The following is a 26,684-nucleotide window of genomic DNA, read 5'->3' as shown; positions in this document are numbered from 1 at the left end:
TCTTTTGTTATGTATCTGTATATGTGGAAGCAAAGTTTCTGAGAACATAGAAGACTTCCAGTGTTTTAATTTATGAACCTGCTTTGGAGTACTTAAACAGTTATTAGACTTTGCAGGAAAATTGGAAAGAATTCCATTAGAAATTTTGCCAGAAATAAAGACTAGATACTGTCGAAGACTGAATTGCTTTAACAAAATAAAATAAAAATTGGTGCTGTGGCACCACACTCAAATCATGGATGTGTAAGAGGTGATGAGTAGCGTGAGTATGAATTGATTAAATACATGCGCTATCTCTTACTTCTCATTATTTGAGAAGAAATATACATATATTGTTAAAATGTATTATTTGATCCACAGTATTATAAGTTGTGTCATGGAAAATTGGGTGAAACAGTTTAAAACTAGGATAACAAAATACTTAAAGGTTTTCAATATGGCAAGGCCAAACTAACAATATTTCTCAATGTTTCTTATGTTAAAATTACTTTAAAAGGTCTTGGGTTGAGTAGCCAAGTGTTGTCATGCATCAAAAGCTGACTGTAAACAAAAAGATTTAAAGAAATAATTTTTGTTAATGACAAATCGTACAGTGACCTAAGGCTAGATAGTACTCTGCGCACTTGAAAACCTTTTAGCTGTTTGGAAAACAGGAAATGTGATGAGGTGGGTTGGTTTGGTTGACCATGACCAAGGAGGATTTCACAGAATTCCTATTAAGGCAAATAATTTAAGTGAATGGGTTGAATCCAGTGGAAGCTTTTAGGCTTACTGTCAATAAAAGCAAGGTGAGGAATAGTGAGAGAAAGCAAAACTATTTGCTGACTTTATGAAGTTGAAAAGGACTAAGGGAAAACTGATGCATCAGTCAAAGCTGTTCAGTGTGTGCGAAAATCCAGTAGAACTTAACACTGGATAAGGAGCCGAATGGTAAACACTACAGATACTGTGCTTCCCTTATATAAATTAGGCATATGTTCTCCTTTGAATATTGTGTGAATGTGCTCTGTGCAGTACTGCATGTCTAGTGAGCCTTTGCCTTCAAAAGTATGAGATGACGATGTGATGAGAATAAGGCAAAATAAAAGTGATGGTCTAGAAAGGTAAATGGGGAACCTCTGCTGTCTCAGGTTGTGATATAAAACCAGGAGATACATCATTAAATTAACATGAGTAAATCAACTGATACATTGCATACAAGTTTTGGAAATTACTGTAACAACACGTTTCTGAGACCTTGAATTTAAAATTATCAGTGATCACATCTTATGCTTATGCCAGTTTATAATGAATAGAGGTAAAGGTGAATTTTCTGGGGGACTAGTAGTGTTTGGATATAGCTGCCCATTTGAGGCTTCACGTGCTTGCCACTATTAAAGTTAAGAATTTGTGTCACTATTGGGTTGATTGTTAAGCGTTTATGTAACAGAAGGCTAAATTCTTCTTCCCTCCCTGGTCTTGGCCATTGAATTCTATCTACCTTCACTTCTACTGGCACTGGAACATATTACATCTGTCCATGATCTAACTATGCCTCTCAGAAAACTATCTGGGACTTTTTCTGAGGAGGTTTTCAGCCAGATTAGTAAGTTAAATTGACTCATGGAGTTATTCATCAAGTGTTGGGGCCAGTGCAAGATAGCAATGGCACTGCATGGCCCGAAGCAGGATAGGGTGAGTAATGGGGAAGGGAGAAAGAGATGGTGGCAGCAAGTGGTTAAACTGGATCTCCATGTCACGTGGAACCAAAACCATAACTACTGGGAGAAGGAGTTGAACTGTGTACTGCTGTGACTCTCCTGATTGGCAAACAGGTCTGAATTTCTGCCCATGCTTTGTCTTCCTTTGGTATTTTTTACCCTGTCAGTCTGTATGGAACTGTAAGAAAGATAGTACTCCAGCCAGTCAGTTACAAGAGAAGTTCTGTTAAATTCCTGCCTGTTAAACCTGATTATAATCTATTTTCTCCTTAATGACAAATTTTAATGTCTTCAGAACAAACAAAAGCACAGCCTGTTTTGATGGAGTGGGTTGGGTTTTTTTATAATTATTTTAACAGCTTAAAATAGTCCCGGTTTCAAAGGAGAGAAGAGATGAGAAAGATCTCATATTGTTACAACAGTGGATATGAATGAATTTATGGGATGTTCTTAGATGAAACATAGTGGTACCTACTTAAAGACAAAAAAACTGACTTGGCTTTAAAGTATCCTTTGGCTTGGAGGAAAAAGCACCTCACGGTTACAAATAGCAGTGAAAGAACTGGGGCTGTATAAAAATGGTTTTGAGTCTTCCAGATCTTCCTACCATAAAAATTCAAAGCCAATGATACTGTCTAAAATACTCAGTTCTGAATAAGATGATGTATTTTGTCAAAGTTTGAGTGATAAAGACGGGCATGTAGTATTTTTTTTGCACATCTTGAATCTGATTTATCCCATGGGCTTGTTCATGGCCAAAGAGTACAAGATTTATCACATGCAGTGATAACAGTATTAGGATTATCTTCTGCTGGGCAGGAAGGGCACCATTTTACTTCCTTTTGTGCTGCTGTAATCTTGGGAAGCATACTCTTTTGCAGCCTTTCCTTGCAGCAGTCCATACAAGTTATTGTAATCAAAATGTCGATGTTGCATGACTGATTTTGCAGGGCAAAATATTCCACCGCTATTTTAAATAGCATGTTCTAATTTGTGCTGTGAAAGACATTTTATATTAAGGCATTTGATTTTTCTCATTTTATTTGCCTTTTTCCCCCATCTGTTGCATTTATGTTATTTGAGGAATCTTCTAGCTCTACAGCAGAACTGGAATTCTGTTGTATGTTAATTATGGAGATACAACATGTGGGTAATTGTACAACCTCTCTCCCAAATTGGTAGCAATACTTGTCCTGTTTTGATTATGATTCTGTATGTGTGTGATAATTCTATTCATTATGTAGTTACCTAAAAATGCATGTATCAAGAAAGTTACGTCAAATAATTTATGAACTGCTCAGTATACTGTTTTTATTATTATAAGTAGTAGTTAGTCTCTCTGCTTTTTCATATGTCAGATTAATTTAACACCTGGGCTCGTGGAAAATATTCTGAGTTGCTCGAAGTAAAATAATACAGAATATGCTGGTTTATCAATGTGAAGATAGTGGTAAATTACAAATCTGAGACTTCTTTGCTTGTGATCTGGCAGTTGGCCAAACATCCAAAGAAAAGCCTAGTGTAGGTTAGTCCCCAGGGGAAGGATAGCCAGTTAAACTGTTTGCCTAGTAACAGGGACATGACTGGAGAGGCTACCATTGCTGTTCCTGCATAAGCTTTACATCTCTTATGATACATCTGCAGTCACATCTAGAAACCCTGGTCATTGACGTCGTGCGGGGAGCAGAGTATAAAGAAGGAAGCAAGTAGTATGCTTTGTATAATCTTTTGTTCAACTTTTTGGTTTGTTTCTGAGTTATTCAGAGCCAGTTAAGTGTCCTGTCAGACAGTATATATTAGAGAGATAATTTGTAGTAGAAATCAGGCAATAAAGTTTATTTTTCGGGAGTTATTAACAGTACCAGGAAGGGGGTGCTACTTTTCATTTTACAAATGACAACAGCAAAACTTCACAAAAATCCATCAGCTCCTTTCCAGTTCATTGTTTCTATGATTCACATATGCCCATTGCTTAATTTGTGCATCTACTTCTGTCTAGCTACAACTCTGATGAATGTGGGCCCTGAAAAGGAATTGTTTGCCATGAAGTGAAACCTTGCAAGAGGATGGTTCTCCAGAGTGTATGCTTCTGCGGTCAGAAATCAGCCCCAGTTCTCAGGCTGGAGATGCTGCTGGCCCATTTCTACCCGGTTAAACTTGCAGTCTTTTTCCAAGGCATAAATGGCCCTCCTGTATTTAAGGCATATTAAAAGAGAGACCTTTGGCTGTTGTTTTGGTAGATTAAGCAAACCACAGTCTCATAATGTCCCCTTACAAGAAAAGGCTTTTGAGACTCCTCTGGTAGCCACCTTCTGTACCTTTTCCATTTTGAATTCTGGTGTTTTGTTTTGTTTTTTTTTAATCAATGAGGGTAATCAGACCTAAGTGATGTGTTTCAAATGAGCATTTAGTATTTTTAGCATTTCATGAGTTGTATTGCTGTTTTTTCCTTTCTTTGACTGGAAATACTTCTGCCATATCCTGCAATTGCATTTTCATTCACATAGCCTGTTGCTGGCTCATAATTTCTTTACAGTTGCTTAATAAATGTTCATCTTTCTCTTCTCCTGTTGTTTCCAGATGATAAGCTCTTCATAGCACAAGTTCTTGGTTTTAAGCACTAAACATATGACCATTGAGCAATTACTAATTTTTGGTATTTCTGTTCTTCTTGTATGTTCTTCTCCTGTCCTCTGCTGCCAGTCTCTAACTGTTGTCATTATGCTCCATTCCTCCTTCTTGTACCACAGCTGTTTATGGAAATAGCAAATAGGGTCAATTATAACATCATTCTCCACCGATAAATTCATTCAAGTCCAAAAGGTCCTTTCAGTTTAACACTTCAAGATGGGGATAAAGAGACAATGTTGGGCTAAGCTTCATCTCTTCCAACATCCTCAATTTCCAGGTGGCTCAGTGTGATGCTCTTCTTGACACTCAGACAAATTGCCTGTCTTGTTCTTCCTTGTCTAGAGAGTTGATTATCTTATCAAAGGAAGTTTATCTGATTAGCAAAGTGTTACCCTTTTTATGTGTTACCCTGTTTTTCTTAATTTCAGTGTTTCTTTAGCCTTTCCAACTTAGGTTTGTATTATGAAATTCTGTTGATGTCAGCCTGTTGGGTGTGTTGGCAGGATCTCCTTTCTTGATTATCAGGTTAACAGTTACTAATTTCTGGCCAGTTGGTATCCTTCTTGTTCGGGTGTTAGTTTGTGTAAGGTTTTGTTGTTGTTGTTGTCCTCGTCCTTGTTTTTTTGTTTGTTTGTTTGTTTTTGTTTTTGTGGGTTTTTTTTAAAGAAAAGCAAACAAAACCTGTATTGCTAGGTTTTGTGATTTCATTTGTCAGGTATTTAAAGATTCTGAAATAATAATCATCTGGTCCCCCTGATTTGAATATTTTGAGATCTTTTATTTTCGTTTCTATCCACAGAGTAATTTCCTTTTTTCCATGTTTGTTTGGTGGTTCCACCTGATAGATAGGACTATATCTGAGGGAGCCCAAGACTTCTCATCCTGAATCTGCACCATTTAGAAGTATTTCTTTCCAGATACATGTGTCTCTGGATTTTGCTATGTTTTACAATTAGGTCTTAGGTAAAGAACATAATTTATTGTTAATAGCAAGGGTCACCCATAATACTGCTTAAACCATGTGATGGGAAAAAAGTAAAAACGCTCTGATGGCAGAGTTGAAAATTGCAGCATTTGGGGGTACTTTGATTTCAGCCTTCTCTTGACATCTCTCCAAGCTCTTGAAGAGTCAGCTGGGCTCACATCAATTTGGGTAAGTTTTACTTCCAAATATCTTCTGTATTTAATCATAATACTGAAGTTAACTTCTAATGTTATTCCTGTACAACAGTAAATGGTATCAAATGCTCTCCAGTGTTAAATTTCTTCTTTCGATGATTGCAAGGTAAATTTTTAAGTATTGAGTATCTTTCCCTGGTCTTTTTTTCAAGCCAAGGGTGGTTAAATGTTACTACTTTGGAATACTATGAATAAGCTGTTGTAAGAACAGTTAAAGAAATGCAACCTGCACACGCCTTCCCCATGCTGTGACTAGCTTGGAGGTTTGCGTTTGTCCTGCCAACTGCAGCAAGGCTTTCCTACATCTGCCTGGTTCTTCCTCTCTGCAAGCACTGTTCTGAGTCTTTTCCCTATCTACACTGATTACCCTGTCCTCTCTGTGTGTTTATATAGCTCTCTGCCCTATAATACTGGAATCATCAGTATGTTTCAGCAGTACCTCAGCTTCCTGATCCAACAAACCATGCACCTAAATCTACGCGGTCAAAAAAAAAAAACCAGGATCTGAACAGCAAAAGTTAGTATTCCCATCTGAGGTATAGGTCTTGCACAAGAGCCGCATGCAGCTGAGTCACGTAAGGGCAAGCTACCATGCTGATTTACTGTCTCTGAAAAAGGCCGCATGTAAACTGCATATGAGGTGTGGGCAGACTGTGAACAACGCTTTGGCAACCTCTGGTGTATGTTTCAATGCAATTGAAAGGCTGTCTCAGAAGAAGCTGTGAGTAGAGTTCATCTCACCTCATTTCAGGCGTCTAGTCGCACTGAGCTGCTTTAATGGTCAGTGCAGAGAATGCCAGGGCAAAGCTGAACTGACGTCTGTATATGTCATCATAGACATCTGTGCTTGAGTTCAGTCTGATCTGTGCATTTCTCTCCAATGGGTGAAAGGGTAGCCCAGAGTGACTGGCTTGCACAGTGCGTGTTTTTATGCAGTCGGATGAACACCTCCCTGAAAGCTTTACATTCTTTAATTTTCAGTATGTTCACAATGTGCTAAGAGCGACTTAGCAGTCTTAATTTAACTGTTCTCGCTAGCTTGAATGAAGGCATTTCTGTACCATTTCCCAGCGTTATGATCAGAGCATTTCACTTAAATGTTTGCAGAGCCTGGGAGAGCAATATCTTGGTGTGATAATTAGAATTTTAAGGTACTATGGTAAAAATGGCAATAATGAACATTTCTAGAATAGTTTTAACACTTATTTTTGCAAGGTAACTTAAGTACCAGTATGTGATAACTTAATGGAGATGCATTAAATCAAAAGCAATGCAGAATGAATGTAATCATAAATGTGAATAGCTGTATTTTGTTTACATTTGCTAGCAGTTAGTGTTTAAATTGAGTGCTTGATTGTTTGGAAAAGAATGGATGATGCTACATTAATATGTTTAAATAATGCTGTTCTGTCACCTGCTTTTTGCACAGAAGACAGCTTTCTCCACAGAATATTGTTACTAATAAGTCTGTAGGGTTTTCTATAAATGAATATTAGTGCTCTAGCTAGGGTTGTTTCAGCCGTATAGCAAGACTTCAATTAGACAGTAATAGTGTAATTTGAAAAAGTAGTGAGTTCCTGTTATGGCTTAATCACTTTTTTCTGGAATAAAAACTGGCTTAGCATGATATAAATACCTAACTCTGAAATAACTACTTCATTCTGCTAGAGAAATATTTATGTAATGGTTGAATCAGAACTTTGGGAAATTGAGACTCCTTTTAGACCTAAAATGAAAACCTTAATACAAAGAGGAATTGCAGTGGGGTTTTGTTTGTTTTGGGCATTTTTTTGCAATTAGAACAAGGGTAGTTAGGATGGATCAGATGACATCTTGAATGTATTCTACTTTAATAAAGTACCTATAATATGAATAACTTTAGTAAAGAAGATTTTCTTGCAGATTCTTGGAAAAAAATAATTGTACTAAAATCTGTCTGGCAGTAGCAATTCATGTTGCCTCTCTGCAGTTGTATTTTTTCTTCCCCCTGGTTCAATGAAATACTAACCATAGCCTTGAATTTTCTTGCGCTTACTTGTTTTGTCATATTCCCTCATTATTGCATTTATGTATATCACTAGTTACATGAGTGGTTTCCAGTTTGGGTTTAAAAATGATTTAAACTTTAAATTATTTGGACCTTTAATCTTTTGTATATGTATAGTTTATTTCAGGTTTTGTTTCATTAGCAGATTCTTTTAATAGATCAATTTCTAGCTGTCACAATTAATACCAGTATTGCAGTGGTATGGCTAAAAAATTTTAACTATGAAAATTTTTCTGAACCAGTTATGAACAGTTCTTCATAAGATGTTACAACTTCTTAAGATGTTACCAATATTTATTAGGCATCATGCAACTTGCTTACTGCCTTTTTTTTTTAATTCCCCTGATAAAGCCAATAATTTGTAACAGGAAATGTACTGGAGTTATAGGAAATGTGCAAGGAGTGGGAACTATGGCTACAGTACGATTTCAGGAATATTTTTGGGAAGGGCTGTGTAAGTATGCTTAACTTTACATGTTAATATTTCTATTGATCCTGTGTATCCCAAGTAAGACCAGCCCCTGGTGATAAGAAGTAACTTTTCTTTGTCAGACCTTAACACAGAAAAGAACTTGCAGTATGTTGACATTTTGTTTCTTTGTGTTATGGATGTATTTGTGAACTATAGTCCTAGACCAAGACTTTGCATTAGATGCGGTATAAACGTGGGGGAAGGAAAGCAACGTTGTTCCTGTCTTAGAGGAAACAAGACAACGGAAGGTTGCAGAGAGAAGGACAGGGGTACCCCAGGAAGTCAGCGAACTGTTGTTGATCAGTGCGTTGTACTCGAGGATATGCAGTTCTATTAAAAATAAGATTTCATCAAACATACAATATCTTGTACTTCTAAAAACTGAAGTTGTTCTCTTGGTTGTTGCTTGGTAATTTTCAGTTGTGCTAGTTGGGCAAGAGTACCAGTCCTGTAACTGGTGAAATTTTGAGCGAGTGTGAAGAGCCAAGCATATATTGTATTTAACATCTGGACTTTTTTTTATTTTCTTCTATTTTAACAATTAGTCTCTCATGTAGATTAGCAGGCATTTGGAAATAATTCTGTTGCGTAATACCTTAATCAGTGTTAGTAGTTGCTTGGCTGTAGAGACTACTCCCAGGCTGTAGGATTTTTAGATATAGTTAGTTGCATATATTCAAGAAATGCATAGAATTATTTTGTTGAACTGTCATGACAGAGTCCAACAAATTTATGGATTATACTTAAATGCAAGTCTTTATTAATTCCCTTTTTTCCCAAGTCTTATATGTGTCCTGCCACTAGCAAGAATTTACATCATGCTTTTAACCGTGGTACAGCCCTGTGTAGTTTATTTATATATTACTTTAATTGTTTGCATTATGCTATATATTTTGTGTACCCCATACATATTATTTGTATTGCTTTGATATCGGGGATTCTAGATAAAGACCGAGACAGTATTCTGTTCACTTTTTGTGCATGCCATAAACAGAACGTCGTGCACCGAAGACTTTATTATAAAACAAAAGACAACACAGGAATACAAGCAGATATGAGACTATAAAGAAACAATGGAAGAAACGTAGATTGGTATGTTAAATAGCAATTACAGCTTGCCAGTGGCCCAGTTACTGCCCAGGTGTTGTTTTGTAATAGAAAAGAAATATCAAGGAGTGCTTTGCAAGAAAATAGGATGAGGTCTTACGGATATTTGCTGGCAGTTCCTTCTGCATATAAGAGCAACATAGGGAAGTCTGTAAGGCTCCTGTGTTTTCAAACAGGCAAGACAGTGCCAAAGACTAGTTTCATTACTTTAATCCCAGAATAACCTAACATTTTGTTACCAAATGGGAAAGTTGTGTGTTTTCACAGGACCATGCTACCTTACATCATCTGATTTTGACATATCCGAGAAGGGATATATGCAAGATTTATGCATATTGTCATATGAATATGAGAACCTGGAAGAGAGAGATCTGAATCTAGGGGGGTATTCTGGTTATGAAGCTTCCAATATGCATAGGGAGAAAGGAGGTGGGGCTTATGGGAAAGATCAAAAGATCGCTTATACAGGTTATCTATAAAATTAGTAAAAAGTCTGGAAGGAACTTCAGTGGGATAAGTTTGTATGGTACGGATACAGTTTATCATCAGTCTCCAGGGTAGGATCCACAGATCTTTTAGTCCTCTCTACCCTGCTCTTAAAACTTTCAGTAATGGTTATCTGAATCCCATGCTGTAAGTCAAGGCCATTATTCCTTGTCCTGCCACCAGCAGAGAGAGTGTGGTATGGTTTTTTAGTTTTGCGTCATGTTGGTTTCTGGTGTGGTGGGGGGGTTTTTTTGGTGGTTTTTTGTTTGGTTGGGTTTTTTTAACCTTCCTTATTGCAAGAATCTGTTAGGTTTTGAAGACTATGTTATATTTTTTTTTTTAATTCTGGTATCTAGGAAGGACAGGTGTTGTCTGAGACTGTAACAGACAGACCTGTGCTGTCAATAGAAGGATGTTTCTGTCCTTTCAGCTAATGCTTCAAAATGTAGCTTAAGAATATTTCTAGGGAAACAGGCCAGTGCAGGTAGAATTTGTATTTTTATGGACTCTGGCTGTAAAGTTCTCTTTTATTCTGGGTGGGGTTTTTCCCCCCCGCTCTCTCTGTTTCTTTCTTGATTTTTTGATTTTGCTATAAGTTGCCTCATGAAGGAATGTACTTGTACATTTACAGAAATTGAGGAGGAGTTTTAAGTAACGTACTGCAGGAAAGGTTGCTGTCAAACATTTATTTTAATTTGTAAGATCTACTGAGTTTAAAACTGGGTTCCAAAACTCAGGGAGACAGTAAAGCTGAAAGACAGTGTTTTCACGTTGGAAGCAGGGGTGTGCTTAATAACGGAGGAACAACCTTAGTATCATTTGAATGACACGATAACAAAAGAATTGTGGTAAGAGTAAGAGATGTGTTTATTAGCTGTGTAAGCTTCAGTCTCCTCTTGTGTTTTACTGCTAATAATCTAGAGGCGAATCTGACCTGTCAAGATTTATCATTTTGTGTTTTCTCTTATATCTCTTTAATGTGAGTACTGTGTATACTGTGCGTGTACTGGGTATACTAAATCCTGCTGGTATGCAATATGGCTGTCCTTCACAATTTTAACTCTAAGGATGCTCAGGTGACATGGAGGAATGGGACACAAAGACCAATTTGACCAAGGTCATACTAAGAACCTCTGGCACATCTCCTGGTTCTGTGATGACATCCTAGAAGTTCTCCTCATCCTTTAACAAACCCTATTCCAAAAGTTAAACCTGCAACTTCTTATTTCTTCAAACTAATTTTTCACTTTAGATGTTTCAGTTGACTGAGGTTGTATAATAATTAAACAATTTTGGTGGCATTTCATAGGAATTAGTAGTTCTTAGCTGCACTAGAAGAAACAAGGAAACCACGTAGTTGATTTTTTTCATTACATAGATAGGGCAGTTTTGAGTACAGAAAGAACAGGTCTGCAGTGTTAGACATGTTTTACATGAGGGATTAAATTCGTATCTGGTATGTAATTCATTTAAACCAGGTAAAAGAATTGTGCGTATGTAAAGTAGTTCTTGAGCTCTGTGCCTTGATACAGGCAGAGCGGAAGACTGGCCTCTTAGGCTCCTCTCGAGACTTGGCATAGCTCTTAAAGCAGCTGCATTATACTGTGGCCTGTATGTTAGGCCAGATGGCTTGCAGCCCCTCGTGCTGTTCTCGTGCTGTTCTTCCTGAGGCAGGTCCTCACTTTGAAGTGCTCTGGGACTGCTTTGATGAAGAGATGCTGCCATCTCCAACCTCATCGGTGTGCCGCAGTTTCTGTGCTGCACCTCAGGTTAAGATTGGCAAAATAAGCAGAGCTGCAAAGCATTTTTCAGTGTCTTAATTTAAAATACCACGTTCAATAAACCTTTAAGTATCAGATTAACACTTCTCTTTTTCTCATGATTGTCCTAACAAAAAAATTGTAGTACTGTGATTATGCAGTGGGACGTGTATTGATAGCATTGCATCCTTTTAGGAAGTACTGTTTAGTAATTAGGAATAAAAGCAGAAAGCACTCAAATGTTTGTTTGGTTGTTTTTTTTCCTGTGTTTTTCAGATGGTGGTAAAAACCTTCATGGATATGGACCAGGACTCAGAGGATGAGAAGCAGCAGTATCTCCCATTAGCCTTGCACCTTGCATCTGAATTCTTCCTCAGGAATCCCAATAAAGATGTGCGCCTCCTTGTAGCATGTTGCTTGGCTGATATCTTTCGTATCTATGCTCCTGAAGCTCCATATACTTCACATGACAAACTTAAGGTAAAAATGCTTTATAAAATAAAGGATTTCTTCCTACCTCATTCTCTTACTGAGGGGAAGAAAACCCCACAACCACTCCTCCCCCTCCCCCCCCAAAAAACCCACAAAAAAACACAACTGAAAAATTTTTTTCACTCACATTTATACTGATATTCAGTTTTATTAAAGAGCTTTAGTCCTGTGGGTCAGTCTAGTACTTTAAGAGCTAGAGATGCATAAAGGAACACTAGATAACGTGTATCTGCATTGGTGATAGCTTTCTGTCGGTGCCTAAAAAGGACAATTTAACATTTTGATATCATGAGTTTGTAAATGTGGGTAGATGTCGCTAGTAAAGAGTTGTATTTTTGCTCTTTGCTGAATCAGGCTTGTAAACACTTTATCGTTTTTTGACAGGACATATTCTTGTTTATTACAAGACAATTAAAAGGCTTGGAGGACACGAAGAGCCCTCAATTTAACAGATACTTTTACTTGTTAGAGGTAACACAATAATTGTAACTTTCAGTAGATGGTGTTTGCTCTGTAAGTCTTAAGAAATGTAATCAGTCTTTCTCCAGATGTGCCAGTATGCCTGGGAAATTTCTTTTATTCTGTAAATCGCACGAGACACATTAAAGTTCAATAAATTTCTTCTTTTAGCAGTTATAATTCTGTTTGCATTTAATAAGTTCATGCAGCCTGTAGTTGAGGACATGCTAAAACGATTGGTATTTATTAACATTTAGCCTTTGTCTTACAACTCTATACATTGTTTTTCATATCATGTGCCCTTAAGGTTATATTACCTCATCAAGAGAGAATTTCAAATGCTGATTAAAATGCAAATCTGCTTATATTGGTGATGGGAGAAGGAATATAAGATTTTGGTTTAAAAACATTAGAAAAACTTACTATTTACAAGAACTGTGGGGGTTTTATCAGTGTGCATTTAGAAACAGTATCTTGTTTGTAAACCTTTTATTGATGTTTAAAACTGTATTGTTTCATAGCATGAAGAAAAAACTTCTAGAAACACGGACTTATATTAACAATTTCTGTCAATCTGCTTTTATTCATAAGAAATCAGATTATTCTACTTTTTTTTTTTTTCTGGATGTATATTGCAAAGCCCCTTTGTGTTAAGAGCTCTTTATATGCAAAGCAAATATCCAGTCTCTTTCCCCAAAGGGTTTACAATCTATTGTATAATATTTTTTCCTTAAATAGAAAAAATGTGACTAACATGATTATATTTATGTGACTTAATGTGAAGTTGTAATATCCTGAATATCCTATTTTTATTTTAGAATTTAGCTTGGGTTAAATCTTACAACATCTGCTTTGAGTTGGAAGATTGCAATGAAATTTTTATTCAGCTTTTTAGGACTCTTTTTTCAGTTATCAAGTAAGTTGAGTTGCTTCAATTATATTAAACTCTCAAAATATCATCAAAATATCATCAGTTTTGGGGGTAGACTGAATCCTTGCATAGTCTACAAATAGATATGTCTGAATAGAACAAGTCTTTATTCCTCCAAACAAGGAGATACATGGAAAGCAAGTGAATTACTGACAATATGGAGGAGTTGTGTGTCTAAAAGAAGACTTATTTTAAAATTTCTTGTCCATGTTACAACAGTATACTTCATTCTGACTAATTTATCTGCATTTGTATTTCTATGGTTGTTATTTTCTTCTTTTTTGTTTTGTTTCACTTCTTAAACCAAAGCTGGGTGTTCTAGGTTTTTGGAGCTTTCTGTAGGAGAGGAAAGGCACATAAAATAGTTTTGAGATGTGGAGGGTGTAAGGGAGGGCAAGTTGGACAGCATTAGACATTGTTTCTTAATAGTACTGTTAATATGTGTCATGGTCTGAAAATTTGGTATTGATAATGTTCTTTATCATCTTAGTAATAGCCACAACCAGAAGGTACAAATGCATATGCTGGATTTGATGAGTTCTATCATCATGGAAGGCGATGGAGTAACTCAGGAGCTGCTGGACTCCATTTTGATTAACCTCATTCCTGCACACAAGGTCTGCAAAGTAAAACATTATAGTAGTATACCATTATAACAATAATTCTAATTGCCTTTTGCTTGTTGTTTATCTCTTCACACACTGTAGCGATCATGACTGTGGTTTTTTTTTTCCCCAGCCTTGTAACAGTGGATTGAAAATTTCCTTAGGGAATTCTTTGGTGCTGTTCGTTAGCTGTGTCTAGATTATTCAGTATCAAGAGATTGTGCCTACTTGTCACCTCAGGAACTCTGTACTGAAACAGAAATAAAGTACTTTCAAGCCAATGTAATAGGAAAACATTAGGATTGTTGATTGTTTTGGGTTTGGTGGTTTGGTTTTTTTTTTAATTTAAAAGATGTGAAGTATTTTTTTAATTTTTTTTTTTTAAAAAAAAAAAAAAAGACTACCTCGACTTCTGTGGTGACTTGCTGCTTGCCTCAGCTTGCCAGTCACACTCCGCTCCACCTCCCTAGTTGTTTTTTTTTTCCCCCCAGTGTCTTTCCCCCTTAAACTTTTCTTTTAATAAAACCTAATTATTGCCTGAAGTGTAGTACATTTTTTTGTCGTTGTTAGTAGTTAGTTGGTTGCTTTTAGTGCTCCATATTCTTTTATGAGTTCCATAATCTATCTGCCCTTTGCAGAGTTCACCATCCCTTTAGCTCATTTATAAGTGACACCCGCCCTTCCTAGAGGAGTCTTATGTGAGCCCCTCGTAGCAAATTGCTCCTGTCGTGCAGGTGGTGTTGTAGCCCATCTACACAGCTACTTCGACAGGTTTTTCAGAGACTCCCCCTTTACAGTCAGCCTCATGAGCTGTCACTGGTGCTGTCCTTCTGGTTTCATTGTGTGACTTCTTATCTGGTCTCTGGGTCTGCAGTTGAGCTTTTGAAGTACGTTTAACATAATGGCTAAATAAAGTTGAAAGGAGAAAACACAACTCCCTCAGCCATGAAATCTGACATCAGGGAAACTGAGATGCAGGCTGGTGTTGCAGCGCATTGACCAAGAAAATTCCCTTGCTAAAACACTTGCGCTTCTTACTGAAAATTGTATGGAGAACAGTAAGTTTCAATTATGAGCTACAGTAAACGAACTGTACTCTGATTACTAAGTACATGTTTCTGTTTGTTCATTTATTAATTTAAAATAATGACAAAATTAAGGTACCTCCATCCATGACTAAATAATTAGAGTTAAATTAGCACATAAAAGCAGGGATTATTCCTTTGTTTCTCCCTCCTTAAAGAGGGAGGATTCATGGAAAAGTGTAGCACAGGAGTGACTAAGCCATGGCTATTGTCATTTACCTGTGAAATCTCAGCAACGGGTATATAAAAGTGTCTGTCGTCTGAGATCAATTTGCATTCCTTCTTTCGTGACTATGAGATGGGAATATCATTCTATCAACTCATTTTTATTGACAGCAACAAGATGATGTTTTATTAAATCTGCTACCAGGAAGGGAGACCTCTTATTCATAACAATAGAAAAAGAGTCCTTTTGAAAATACGGTGTTCTTTGTAAGTTGTTTCTAATCAATTCAAGGCAGTAGAGATCATGAGTGGAAAGAGAGGAGCGGAGATATGTATGTCAGGTGCTGGGTGATATTGTTAACAATGGTGGGCATTGCTCTGAGGATGCAAAGACCTGGTAAACCTTGCACAACTGAACAGTGTGTTGTGACTACTTGGTGTAGGCAAAGTAAAAGTGAGTATGATCTTTTAGCATTAACATTGTTAGCTTAATCATATAATTTTGCCTAATGAAGGAAATTCTCAAGCAAGGCTCTGGTAAAGAGGGAGGTAAACTTGGTGTAAATATTGGATTGTACTGCATATTTAGTATGTTGGCCTCGAGACTGGTGGCCAGTCCTTGCTGGCCCTTGGGCATCATGACTGAGAAAACAATATACTGTAGTCAGTGCTCAGTATCATACTTTGGTCAGTACTTTGCTCTGTTTTAACTTGTTTGTTTCCTGTAACAACAGAACTTAAACTACTGCTTTACCATGGTAGTTTTTTAAAAAAAGAAAAAAACCAAAACAAAACAGGAAGTTCTTTTGTCTGCTTTGCCTAGAAGAGCTTGACTGCTGTAATTATGTTCTCCTTTAATGAACAGATCTCCTACGAAATTCTGTGATTATATTAATTGTTCATTCTTAGGTATGTAAATCAGAAGCACCATAGCTTGAAAAGCACAGTTTATTTTCTTGTAGAGAACATGTAATAACAATACTTTTATGTCCATACAAAGCAATTGAATACTAGTCATTCTCTGCTATGACATAATAAAAGTATCAGTGTGGCTAGACTGTTAGGCTTAATGGAAGTTTGTCAGTGTAAAGGAGCTGAAATATGTGTTTTGGATAATGTGTTCTATAACTTTTTGGGTTTTTTGTTTTGCTTCGGGTTTTTTTTTTAACTGTCTTACATTGTGTAAGACAATACTGCAATAAAAAAGAGGAATGTACCAGTACCTAGACATGAAGTAGAGTCTACCTCAGCATCTAAATTATATTGATTTGTACCTCCATTATCAGTAAAGCTTTACTGTACATTGTTCTCTCTGTGTGTGCTAATGTGGCTCTTCTCTAGTAAATCCAGATTTTCCATAGCAGTATGGTATGTCACATTTTGCTCAGACCACCTATGGCATCAAACTGTAGTTCTTTTTATTAACTTTAAAAACAGTGCTATTTAGTGAATATTTTTTCTTGACACTTTTACTGTCAAGGTTATTCCTTATGAACATATATTTCATGTATTTAAAATCAGTATTTTCTTCTACTTCCTCTACAGTATGGCCAATCCAGACCTTCAAGCTTTTGTTTCCCCCTAACAGTCTGATTATTTGTTTGTTTGTTTATTATTTATTAATAGTTGTTTATTTTATCAATATATATATCTTTTCTAGGCTGTTTTGGTGTTTGGTTCTTTGGGGGTTTTTTGTTTGTTTTTTTTTTTTATGTTTGAGTGGTTGTTGGTTTGGTTTTTGTTTGTTTTGTGGACTTTTTAGCTCTGGTGAGCCTGTCTAGGGGAAAAAAAAACCAACGCAACTTAATTGCAAGAAAGCTTTGAAGCTGTATTGAAGATCCAAATAAAATACATTTTCTATATGAGGTTGGCAGTCCTTTAGTTTAATACAGACATACCTGCCAACAAGATTTTAGTCATGGTCTGGTTTGGAGAGAAACTGTTTTGTTTTGAATTTGAGAAGAGTTTATACATAATCTGTCTGTCTTCTGTAATAAGACATCAGTTTAGTGCTATGGTGACTGAGGAGATATTTGTTTGAGCCTTTGGCCATTTGTTTCTCTTTACTATCAGTTGATGAACTGTCTTTCGGTTTGTCATCTCATTACCTAAAAGAACATGAGGGAGTCATTCTCAATATAGTCTTGCCAAATACTGTCTTTCCAAGAATCAGTCATTCTTAGGCTTTACCTGTATTTTGTCTGCAGTCGTTTGTAATTTTCAGGGCAGTCGGCTAATCCACCTTCCTTCTTCCCCCCCACCCTCCCCTCCAAACGGCATTAATCCCTAGATGAGATGAGATACTGCGTATTGGATTTTGTGTGGATTTGGGCAGTCACATTTTTCAGATGTGCAGCTACATTCTTTATCTTGCTTGAGAGTAACAGAAACAATGTTCAGATTTGTTATGTTGCAATCAAACGTTTACTAGGAAAGTTTGCAGCTAACTCTGCCCAAGCATAGGTGCTTTCTGTGGCCTATCTCAGAGCATACAGTACAGTCCATGGAGAAGTCAGTGCACAGTTCTACCCTCTAGACAAGGCTGAACTTTGCTACAGGGTGTACCTTTCACGAGTATGTGAGGGAGGAAACAAAACCAAATTTAAATAGTAAGCTAGACTAGTTAATTTTTCAGTGGGAAAATTTGGCACATGTTAATTATCAAAGTATGGAGGTGTGGTAATGTTTCTTCAAAATTTTAATGTAATTGCATGTGAAAACTTTTTATAAATATGAATGCAATGCTAAAGGTAACAACTGGAGTGATAAAGTCTTAGAAGAATGTACAGGAAGTGATGGTTTTGGTTTAGATTTCTGTTAAGTGTGTGAAATACTAGTTTTAAGATTTTTCTAAGTCTATAGATGTGGAATTAACATAACTGAACTTAGCTTTGAAAAATAGATTGGTGGTAAAATGTACCTTTCTGAAGTCATCGTCTTTTAAGGTTGGGAGAGAAAAGTAATCTGAAATAGCTTGTCTCTTTAAAATTTTATAATTATTTTTTCTTTATTTCAGAACCTTAATAAACAAGCATTTGATCTTGCAAAAGTCCTGTTGAAAAGGACTGTCCAGACCATTGAACCGTGTATTGCCAATGTATGTAAATCGATTGATCCATGTTACCTACAAATAACAAGTGTTCTTGTTACTATCTTGATTTATTGGGGATTTGTTTGTTTGCTTAAAAATATTGTTTATAAAAGTCACATTTTGTAGTGCAGCTACAAGAATACCATTTTCCAAATGAGATATTATTAGCTTGCTTGTTAATGAAATGTGTTAGGTGTTTCAAGTAAGTGAAGAGGAAATTAATTTTTACCCATCTCAGTCTAAAGTTAAGCCTAAATCTAGGCTGTGAAAATAGGTGACCACCAAAAAATCCTGTTGCAACAAAAGGAATAGTTAGTACTTCATATGTCCAGCAACCAGCGAGCCTCATTTCATATGGAGCTTTAGAATGAAGCATTTCAAACTACCAGCTCTTTACTAGATTTGTTTTCCATCCTAAACTTGATCGAGTCATAAAGACTAAAAGAACTGAGCTTTTTACAAGGCTTCCTTCTACTATAATTGCTTTTGTTGAATGTCAATGTTGTGTGTTCTACCTATTAAAATAGCTACTACAGTCTTGTGGGAGATGCAGTCTGGTCCATTCTGTTGCCTTTCCTTGGTGCTGAAGTCAATAGAATTCTTAAAAGTCAGAGTAGTTTAAAAAGGTAATTAGCCAAATTCATAAAACATTAATCAGTAAGTATTTAAAAGCTCAAGGAGTCTCACTAACAAGTACCACTTTCCAATTCCCCTATTTCTTTAAGCTTTTGTAGTCATAGCTGGAAACAGGATAGTGCATAGTGACCTTTGAGTTGATTTAATACAATTCTTCTTACTTTCTTATTCAAGTGTGTAATAGCTTTGTAGCATTTGCACTGCTCAAATAATATTAATATTAACCCACAGTATCCAATAGGAAGTATATCAACCATATTAAAATTTAACAAATCCAGAAGAAGTCATTCATATTTTAGGCTACTTTGTTTTTTTCTGTTAGATCACTAACAACTTTGATACATTACTGTCAAATACCACAAGACATATCATAAAGTCATCTGACATTCTTTAAAATGGATTAAAAGTAGAGAAGCTTCTTTTTCAACATTTGATGATCTACAGTTTGGATTGATTTTAAATGTTGAGAAAATTAAAAATAAGATACTAAATTTTTTCTCAACTTCTACTGGATGAATATTCATTTTAAATTAACAATTCTTTTATTACCTGTTAATTTTGCTGGGGAGGTGGTTATTGATATTGTAAATTATCCAATTACCATGAATTAATCGATCCTGGTGGAAGTAATAGAAGTGAACTATGAAGGATGTTTGTTTGTAATTTGCTTGAGCCAAAACTGTAAGGGTGAAATGCTTTGATATAATGAAAAAAATGTGCATTGAGTACCTTCCATTAGAATTAAAGTATTAATGATACTACGTTAAAAAAATTTTTTTAAATAGTGTTTGCATTAATGAAGGAAAAATCTGCTAAATAACATTGTTTGTATTCTAGTTTTTTAACCAGGTTCTGGTACTGGGAAAGTCTTCAGTAAGTGACTTATCAGAACATGTGTTTGACTTGATACAAGAGCTCTTTGCCATAGATCCTCACTTATTGCTGTCTGTCATGCCACAGCTTGAATTCAAGCTGAAGGTAGGTTACAATGTAGCTTCGGACAAGTTATGACATTTGTGTGGATATTAAGAGTGCAGAGCTGTAGGTTTAATAAGTGTTCTACCGGAGGGATAAAAATTTTATATTTATCACTTTATTTTAAAGATAAGTGTAATATTGAAGGAAGGACACTGGAAAGCTGTATACAGTAATGTGCTTTCTGTGCTTGGAAAGGTGTATTATGCACACAAAATATATAATCATTATAATGATAAATTCATGTGATGTAATGCAAAAGTTATATGTACTCAATCTTTGTATTTCACCTGAAATTTATAAAGTAATTAGGCTGTAGTTGGCTTATCTCACAAGATGCAAATGTGTCAGCTTCAGTATTGATTTGCAGAATTGTCTTTTGTGAAATAATGTTTTAATAATAGAGGAAGTATTTCCAAATATTTTCTCAGAATTGTCATAATCAGCTATATGAGTCGGCTGACTTCTTTTGAATCCTTGGAAATAGTTAATTTACCCTGATTTGGGGATTTGTTTTTTTTTTTTTTTTAATTAAAAAGCTATTTGTCTTTCATATGATTGTAAGTGGATAAGAGAAATAATCTTGTGTGTGCATATACGTATAGGGTATGGTGGCAACAAACAAAAATAACCAAGAAATAGGTGTTTGCATTCGACACTGTTTCCCACAGCATCCTCCTAGACAAACTGGCTGCCCGGGGCTTGGATGGGTGGACTCTTCAATGGGTTAAAAAACTGGCTGGATGGCCGAGCCCAGAGAGTGGTGGTGAATGGGGCACAGTCCAACTGGTGGCCGGTCACTAGCGGTGTTCCCCAGGGCTCAGTTCTGGGTCTGGTGCTGTTCAATATCTTTATAGATGATCTAGACGTAGGGATTGAGTGCACCCTCAGCAAATTTGCAGATGACACCAAGCTGGGTGGGAGTGTGGATCTGCTGGAGGGTAGGAAGGCCCTACAGAGGGATCTGGACAGGTTAGATAGATGGGCCGAGACCAACAGCATGAGGTTCAACAAGAACAAGTGCCGGGTCTTACACTTGGGCCACAACAACCCCATGCAGCGCTACAGGCTGGGGGAAGAGTGGTTAGAAAGCGGCCCGGTGGAAAGAGACCTGGGGGTGCTGATCAACAGCCGGCTTAACATGAGCCAGCAGCGTGCCCAGGTGGCCAAGAAGGCCACTGGCATCCTGGCCTCTATTAGGAATAGTGTAGCCAGCCGGTCTAGGGAAGTGATCGTCCCTCTGTACTGGGCACTGGTGAGGCCGCACCTTGAGTACTGTGTCCAGTTCTGGGCCCCGCACTTCAAGAAAGATGTTGAGGTGTTGGAGCGAGTCCAGAGGAGGGCGACCAAGCTGGTGAAGGGTCTGGAGGGTCTGACCTACGAGGAACGGCTGAGGGAGCTGGGGTTGTTTAGCCTGGAGAAGAGGAGGCTCCGAGGTGACCTTATTGCAGTCTACAACTACCTGAAGGGAGGTTGTAGTGAAGTGGGAGTTGGCTTCTTCTCCCGGGCAGCTAGCAATAGGACAAGAGGACATAGCCTCAAGCTTCACCAGGGGAGGTTCAGGTTGGACATTAGGAAGCATTTCTTCTCAGAAAGGGTCATTAGAGATTGGAACGGGCTGCCCAAGGAGGTGGTGGAGTCACCATCTCTGGCTGTGTTTAAGACAACTGGACATGGCACTTAGTGCCATGGTCTAGTTGACATGGTGGTGTTAGGGCAGCGGTTGGACTCGATGATCCCTGAGGTCTCTTCCAAACTGGCTGATTCTGTGATTCTGTAATTCTGTATTTGATGAAATTACATATATTTTTTTATTAGTGCACATCTGTTTATAACATCTTAATTGGTGTCTTTTTCCACACACATAAAATAGTCTTAAAGTGTGTTTTAAAACAAAAATAAGATCATTCATTGTTGAATTGCTAGAGATATATGTTATTCAAATGACTGTGCCTGAGTTTTTATTCCTGAAAGAGAAGGAATTTTCGAAGCACAGCCATTTACTCAGTGGCTGTAATATGTTAACTTAATAGGTGTTTGTATATTTTTACTCATATTCAGGTAGTAATCTAGTTAGGGAGACTGAGGATTATCGGGAATTATTTCAAACTCACTTTTAAATCTAACTTACAAACGCAGAAAGAAAATGAAGGCAGAAATTATTATTAAGATATTACAGATAATGATTTACAGTTCCTTTTTCATGTTTTGATTTTTAGAGCAATGATGGAGAAGAACGTTTGGCTGTTGTTCGACTTCTGGCTAAACTCTTTGGCTCCAAAGACTCTGATCTGGCCACACAAAATCGTCCTCTCTGGCAGTGCTTTCTTGGGCGGTAAGAGAAACAGGGATAGAATTCTGAATTTCTGGTCTTTTTGTTCTGAATTTTTCTGATAGTATTGCATTCTTCATTATGTTTTTAGAGAATGTAACTGTATTTGAACAAGTTCTTTTGTTAAATCTTTGAAGCAGAGAATTGCATAGTTATATTCTAGAACAAAGAAGCCTGAAGGACTGCTGCTATATTGCTGTCAGCTATGGGAATATAGGTTAGATAGATAGCATATTACATATATAGCAGAAATTACACAATAGATATGCTAGCCTTGCTGAAATTTCAAACTGTTCAACTGTATCTGCAACTATATCCGTTTTATTTGGCATTTACCTTTTTGAGTGAAGAGAAATTTCCTTTTAGGTAAATATAGAAATTTATCATTTTTAAAAAGTGAATGTTTTCAAATGGTACATGTTATATGGCACTTTTTATAATTTCATATGTGTGTGTATATATATACACACACGATTGACAGTGTATGGAGAATTATGTTCAAAAGTCAATGGACAAAATCCATTGGGTCAAGATTTCATCTGCATATAGCATATTCATCCTTTAATTTTAGTCCTGACTTAATTTCAGAAGAAATAACATAAAAATTTGGATGAGGTACATTATGGAGATCAATTCAAAACATTTCTATTATATTATTTTGCCATATAAAAGTATTGTAATAGTTAATGGAACATAATATCAACACGTTGCTACGTAGAGAATAATCTTGATTTGCAAGGCTAATTAAAAATTAACATTCATCGTCTTCTGTCCCTCTAGGTTCAATGATATCCATGTCCCTGTGAGATTAGAGAGTGTGAAATTCGCCAGTCATTGTTTAATGAACCATCCAGACTTAGCAAAAGACCTCACTGGTGAGATGCTTATACAGGGGTTTAGAATAATTTAAGAAATGAGCAAGGAAGAATGTAATTATTTCTGTACATAGCAGTATAGTTCTATAGAGCTAACTACTAAGTAATTGCCTTCCTCTAAAGACGAGCGCTAGTTATTAGAGAGGAGTGTGTGACATTGTGTGGACTGTCAGGGTGAGTCTTTGAGAAGCTGCCCATTGCAGAATGCGTTTTAAAGTAATTTCAGATTCTAATGAAACTTCTGGCAAGTCAAAGCAAATATTGGTGCAACATCTTGATTTATTTTCAAAAGCAGTCAGTCCACTGAGTTTAGAAAATGCCATTGTGCTGATCTGAACTATGAAGTTTCTTCCTTCACTTCAGCATCATTTTAACTATGAGCAGAATGTCGGGCTTAGCTGAAAATACTGTTCTTTTTTGATGCAAGGTATCCTACAGCAATTGTCAGTATTTTTCATTTATAAGTTACCTTCTTAGCTCTTTGGGAATGAGAGTTTCTGCTCTTTCTATTTCTTCTCACTCCCCCACCCCCTTTTATTTTCAATGTATTCCAATCAGCTTTATTTCACTTCATTGCTTGTTGCAAATGAGGTTATTGTAAAAGCTATTCACTTTTATATTCTTCTGATATTTACAGTTATATAATTGTTTTATATGTATGTTTCCTGTAGGCAGTTAAATGTTTAATAGATTATATGGTTGTGATATGTGATTGACATTTAATTGTTTTAACATTATTAATAAATCAGAATACGTCATATCTACATTAAAAAGCCAAGCTTTTCATTGTTTCTGATCGTAACAGAATATTTGAAGGTTAGATCACATGACCCAGAAGAAGCCATTCGACATGATGTTATTGTTACAATTATTACTGCGGGCAAGAGAGATCTTTCTTTAGTCAATGACCAGCTGCTTGGCTTTGTAAGGGAAAGAACGCTAGACAAACGGGTAAGTGTTAATATTTTATTTTCAGGAATATCTGCTTCTAATATAATTTGTTAAAGTAAAACAAAAAAAACCCCAAAGCCACAGAAACAGACTCTTAGAGTTGACTATTAACTAGAATACTGCATGGAAAAATTAATTTTCTTACCAGAACATCATAATGTAGATTCCATATTATGGAGGCACCAATCAAGTGTTGTCAAGCAAATGAGATCATTGAATTGTGAGGAACACAATCATATTGTAAGAACATAAGAATTGCCACATATGTTTAGGCCAGAGGTCCCTATAGCCCAGTATAATTCTCATAGTGGTCAGTTTTGGCTTCCAGCAATTTGTGATTTAAGGTTTTCTTAAATCTGCTTGATCATGTTCGTCATAGCTTTCAATGAAACTTTATTCCATGAATTTATCAAGTTCTTTCTTGAACTTATTTGTACTTTATAAGCATCTATGGCATCTGCATCAGTAAATTCTACTTAATGCACGTGTGGAAAAAGTAACTTCACTTGTTTGTTTTAAATTTGCTTGGTAATTTCACTGGGTATCGGGTAGTTCTTGCGTTATGTAAAATAGTAAATATTCTTTGACCTACTTATGATGAATAAATATGTATACCATATTTTCTCCACTCCTTTGGTTTCCAAGCTAAAGAATCACCTGATTAACTTCCTCACAAATTGCTTATTGCATACTTCTGATCATTCTCGTCTGGTTGTTCTATATCCTGTTGGAACCAAGGTGACCAGACTTGGCCATGGCATTCAAGGCGTGCGCCATGTTGTGTACATAGTTCATTATAATTTTTTTTATCTTATTCTTTAACATTCTTTTTGTCTTTTATGCTATTTCTGAGCGCTGAGCTGACAATTTTGGAAAACACCCCTGTTGACTTCAGTATCTTTCCTGAATAATTTTAGATGATACATTGCCTAATAGTGTACATGCGGAGTTAATGCAGGTGGGAAAACCTGGCCTTAATCTGAATTTCTTTTATTTCATATTGTAATGATTCTGTAGCATGGCATTTTTCTGCAGTTCTTCATTACAGTGTTAGATCTGACTACCTCAGTACATTTTTATATACACTGTTCAGTCCATTTTCTAATAATTCATAGTATGTTGTGTCACAGATTCCCTTCTGACTCCATCAATAGCTTCACTTTGTTCCTTTCATTGTGAAAACCAGTCGTTTATTTCTACCCATTGTCTCCTGTGTTTTAGTTGATAGTTAATTAATAACAGGATTTTTATTTTAAGATCCTCTGGTGTGAGACTTTGTTGGAAGTTTTTTGGGATCCTGATGCATTTTACTGATATGCTTGTGGGTCTGCTAGAATTTGCTTCGTAGACAAAACTTCCCATTATGTTAAGTGTAACGATTCATCCCCATAACTTCATTTTTCAGCAGTGTCTACTCTGTGTTGTTGTTACTGTTTTGTTTCAATCTGTTTGCCCATTCAAAATCAGATGTTCTGGTGAGTTGCACTATGTTCCTCTTAGGATGCTTTGGTTTCTTTCACTTTTGCTGTGTTCAATCTGTTTATTGACAGATTGCAATAACGGAATAGGTAGTATTTGGTGTATCATTTCTAAATTCCTGTAGAAGTCATGGATGGGATATCACCTGGTCTTAATGATCTTGTTAGTGCTCATTTTATCAATTTGTTTTAAAATGTCTTCTAATGACACTTTAAGAAACCTCTTCAGATGTCTCTCCTGGAATAAATCTTGTCTTTCAGCCCTACAAAAGGGTCTGGAAGGCTTCCTGCTTCTGGAGGCTTTGGTGAAGATGTTTAATTAGCATGCTTTTAATAATTTGGTTCTGCAGCTTTTGCCATGCTTGATCAAGGATTTCTCTTCAATTTGCCAGAGCTTATACTTTTTCCTGTTTACACTCTTTTGGATGTGGCTCCATGTTCTTCGGAGGATGATTTTTTTTGATGATTTTTTTTGCTGTTGTCCCATTTTGATGGGGTCATCCTTTCCATAACCTATGTTGTTCTAGCTAATTACCTTAAATATTTTAAAATAATTTTCTCCTTTTTTATGTTCCTCTTTTTAAATGAGAATATTACTGTAATGGATTTTGAGAAAAGGATGTCATCTTTGCACAAAGAGAAATACTGATTTTTAATATGTTCGCTGCTATAAAGCAGCTCTTCAATTAGTTGTACCTGCAGCTTGACCTTGCACATTTCTCAGGAGTGATTAAGACCACCTTCCTTCTTTTTCAGCCATTAAACAAACATGTCCAAAAAGTTGTTTGAGAGTCCCACTGGGACTTCCACCTAGTCAGAACGGGATGACTGGTACTGTGTCTTCTACATAGTGTCTCTGTTCTCCTTTAGCATGTTGCCATCAGTAAGAGGCAGGCAGTTGTACAGCTGTAATACTCATTTCTACAGAGCTAGGGATTTTCGGTTCATATAGCCTTTAACCCAGTGTGGTACTTCTTAATCTTCCTAGTATGTTTGACTTAGTAATTTCACACCAGTCATAGGTTTGATATATTACATTTCAAGGTTAGGTACCTTTTCAGGCACTCTTCAGTGAAGAGCAACTTCACCTCTAGATGATATTTCTTGTATAAAAACCTCTGGAGAGAGCTTTAATGAAAATACTTCCTGAGGAGAAATTAAAATTGAGATTGACTAGAAATGACTACAACAAATACTTAGCATTTGAAGCAGACCTTAAGAATATAG

At 36.4% G+C, this 26,684-nt stretch overlaps 1 protein-coding gene across 3 annotated transcripts in view; it reads left to right on the top strand.

Annotated features, from left to right (window-relative positions):
- The window catches only part of PDS5A (PDS5 cohesin associated factor A), an 84,147-nt gene that overhangs the window by 22,060 nt on the left and 35,403 nt on the right, over positions 1 to 26,684 (top strand). For all 3 annotated transcript variants that reach the window (XM_068403031.1, XM_068403030.1, XM_068403032.1), the window contains exons 3-11: positions 11,659 to 11,862; positions 12,259 to 12,345; positions 13,152 to 13,249; positions 13,755 to 13,881; positions 18,136 to 18,216; positions 19,684 to 19,824; positions 22,041 to 22,156; positions 22,934 to 23,028; positions 23,834 to 23,979. In XM_068403031.1, coding sequence (XP_068259132.1) covers positions 11,659 to 11,862; positions 12,259 to 12,345; positions 13,152 to 13,249; positions 13,755 to 13,881; positions 18,136 to 18,216; positions 19,684 to 19,824; positions 22,041 to 22,156; positions 22,934 to 23,028; positions 23,834 to 23,979 — 1,095 coding nt within the window. The remainder of the gene's footprint in view (positions 1 to 11,658; positions 11,863 to 12,258; positions 12,346 to 13,151; positions 13,250 to 13,754; positions 13,882 to 18,135; positions 18,217 to 19,683; positions 19,825 to 22,040; positions 22,157 to 22,933; positions 23,029 to 23,833; positions 23,980 to 26,684) is intronic.

This window comes from Nyctibius grandis, chromosome 6, assembly GCF_013368605.1.
Source record: "Nyctibius grandis isolate bNycGra1 chromosome 6, bNycGra1.pri, whole genome shotgun sequence".
NCBI classification, from domain to species: Eukaryota; Metazoa; Chordata; class Aves; order Nyctibiiformes; family Nyctibiidae; genus Nyctibius; species Nyctibius grandis.
This window is presented reverse-complemented; position numbering and strand designations above follow the sequence as displayed.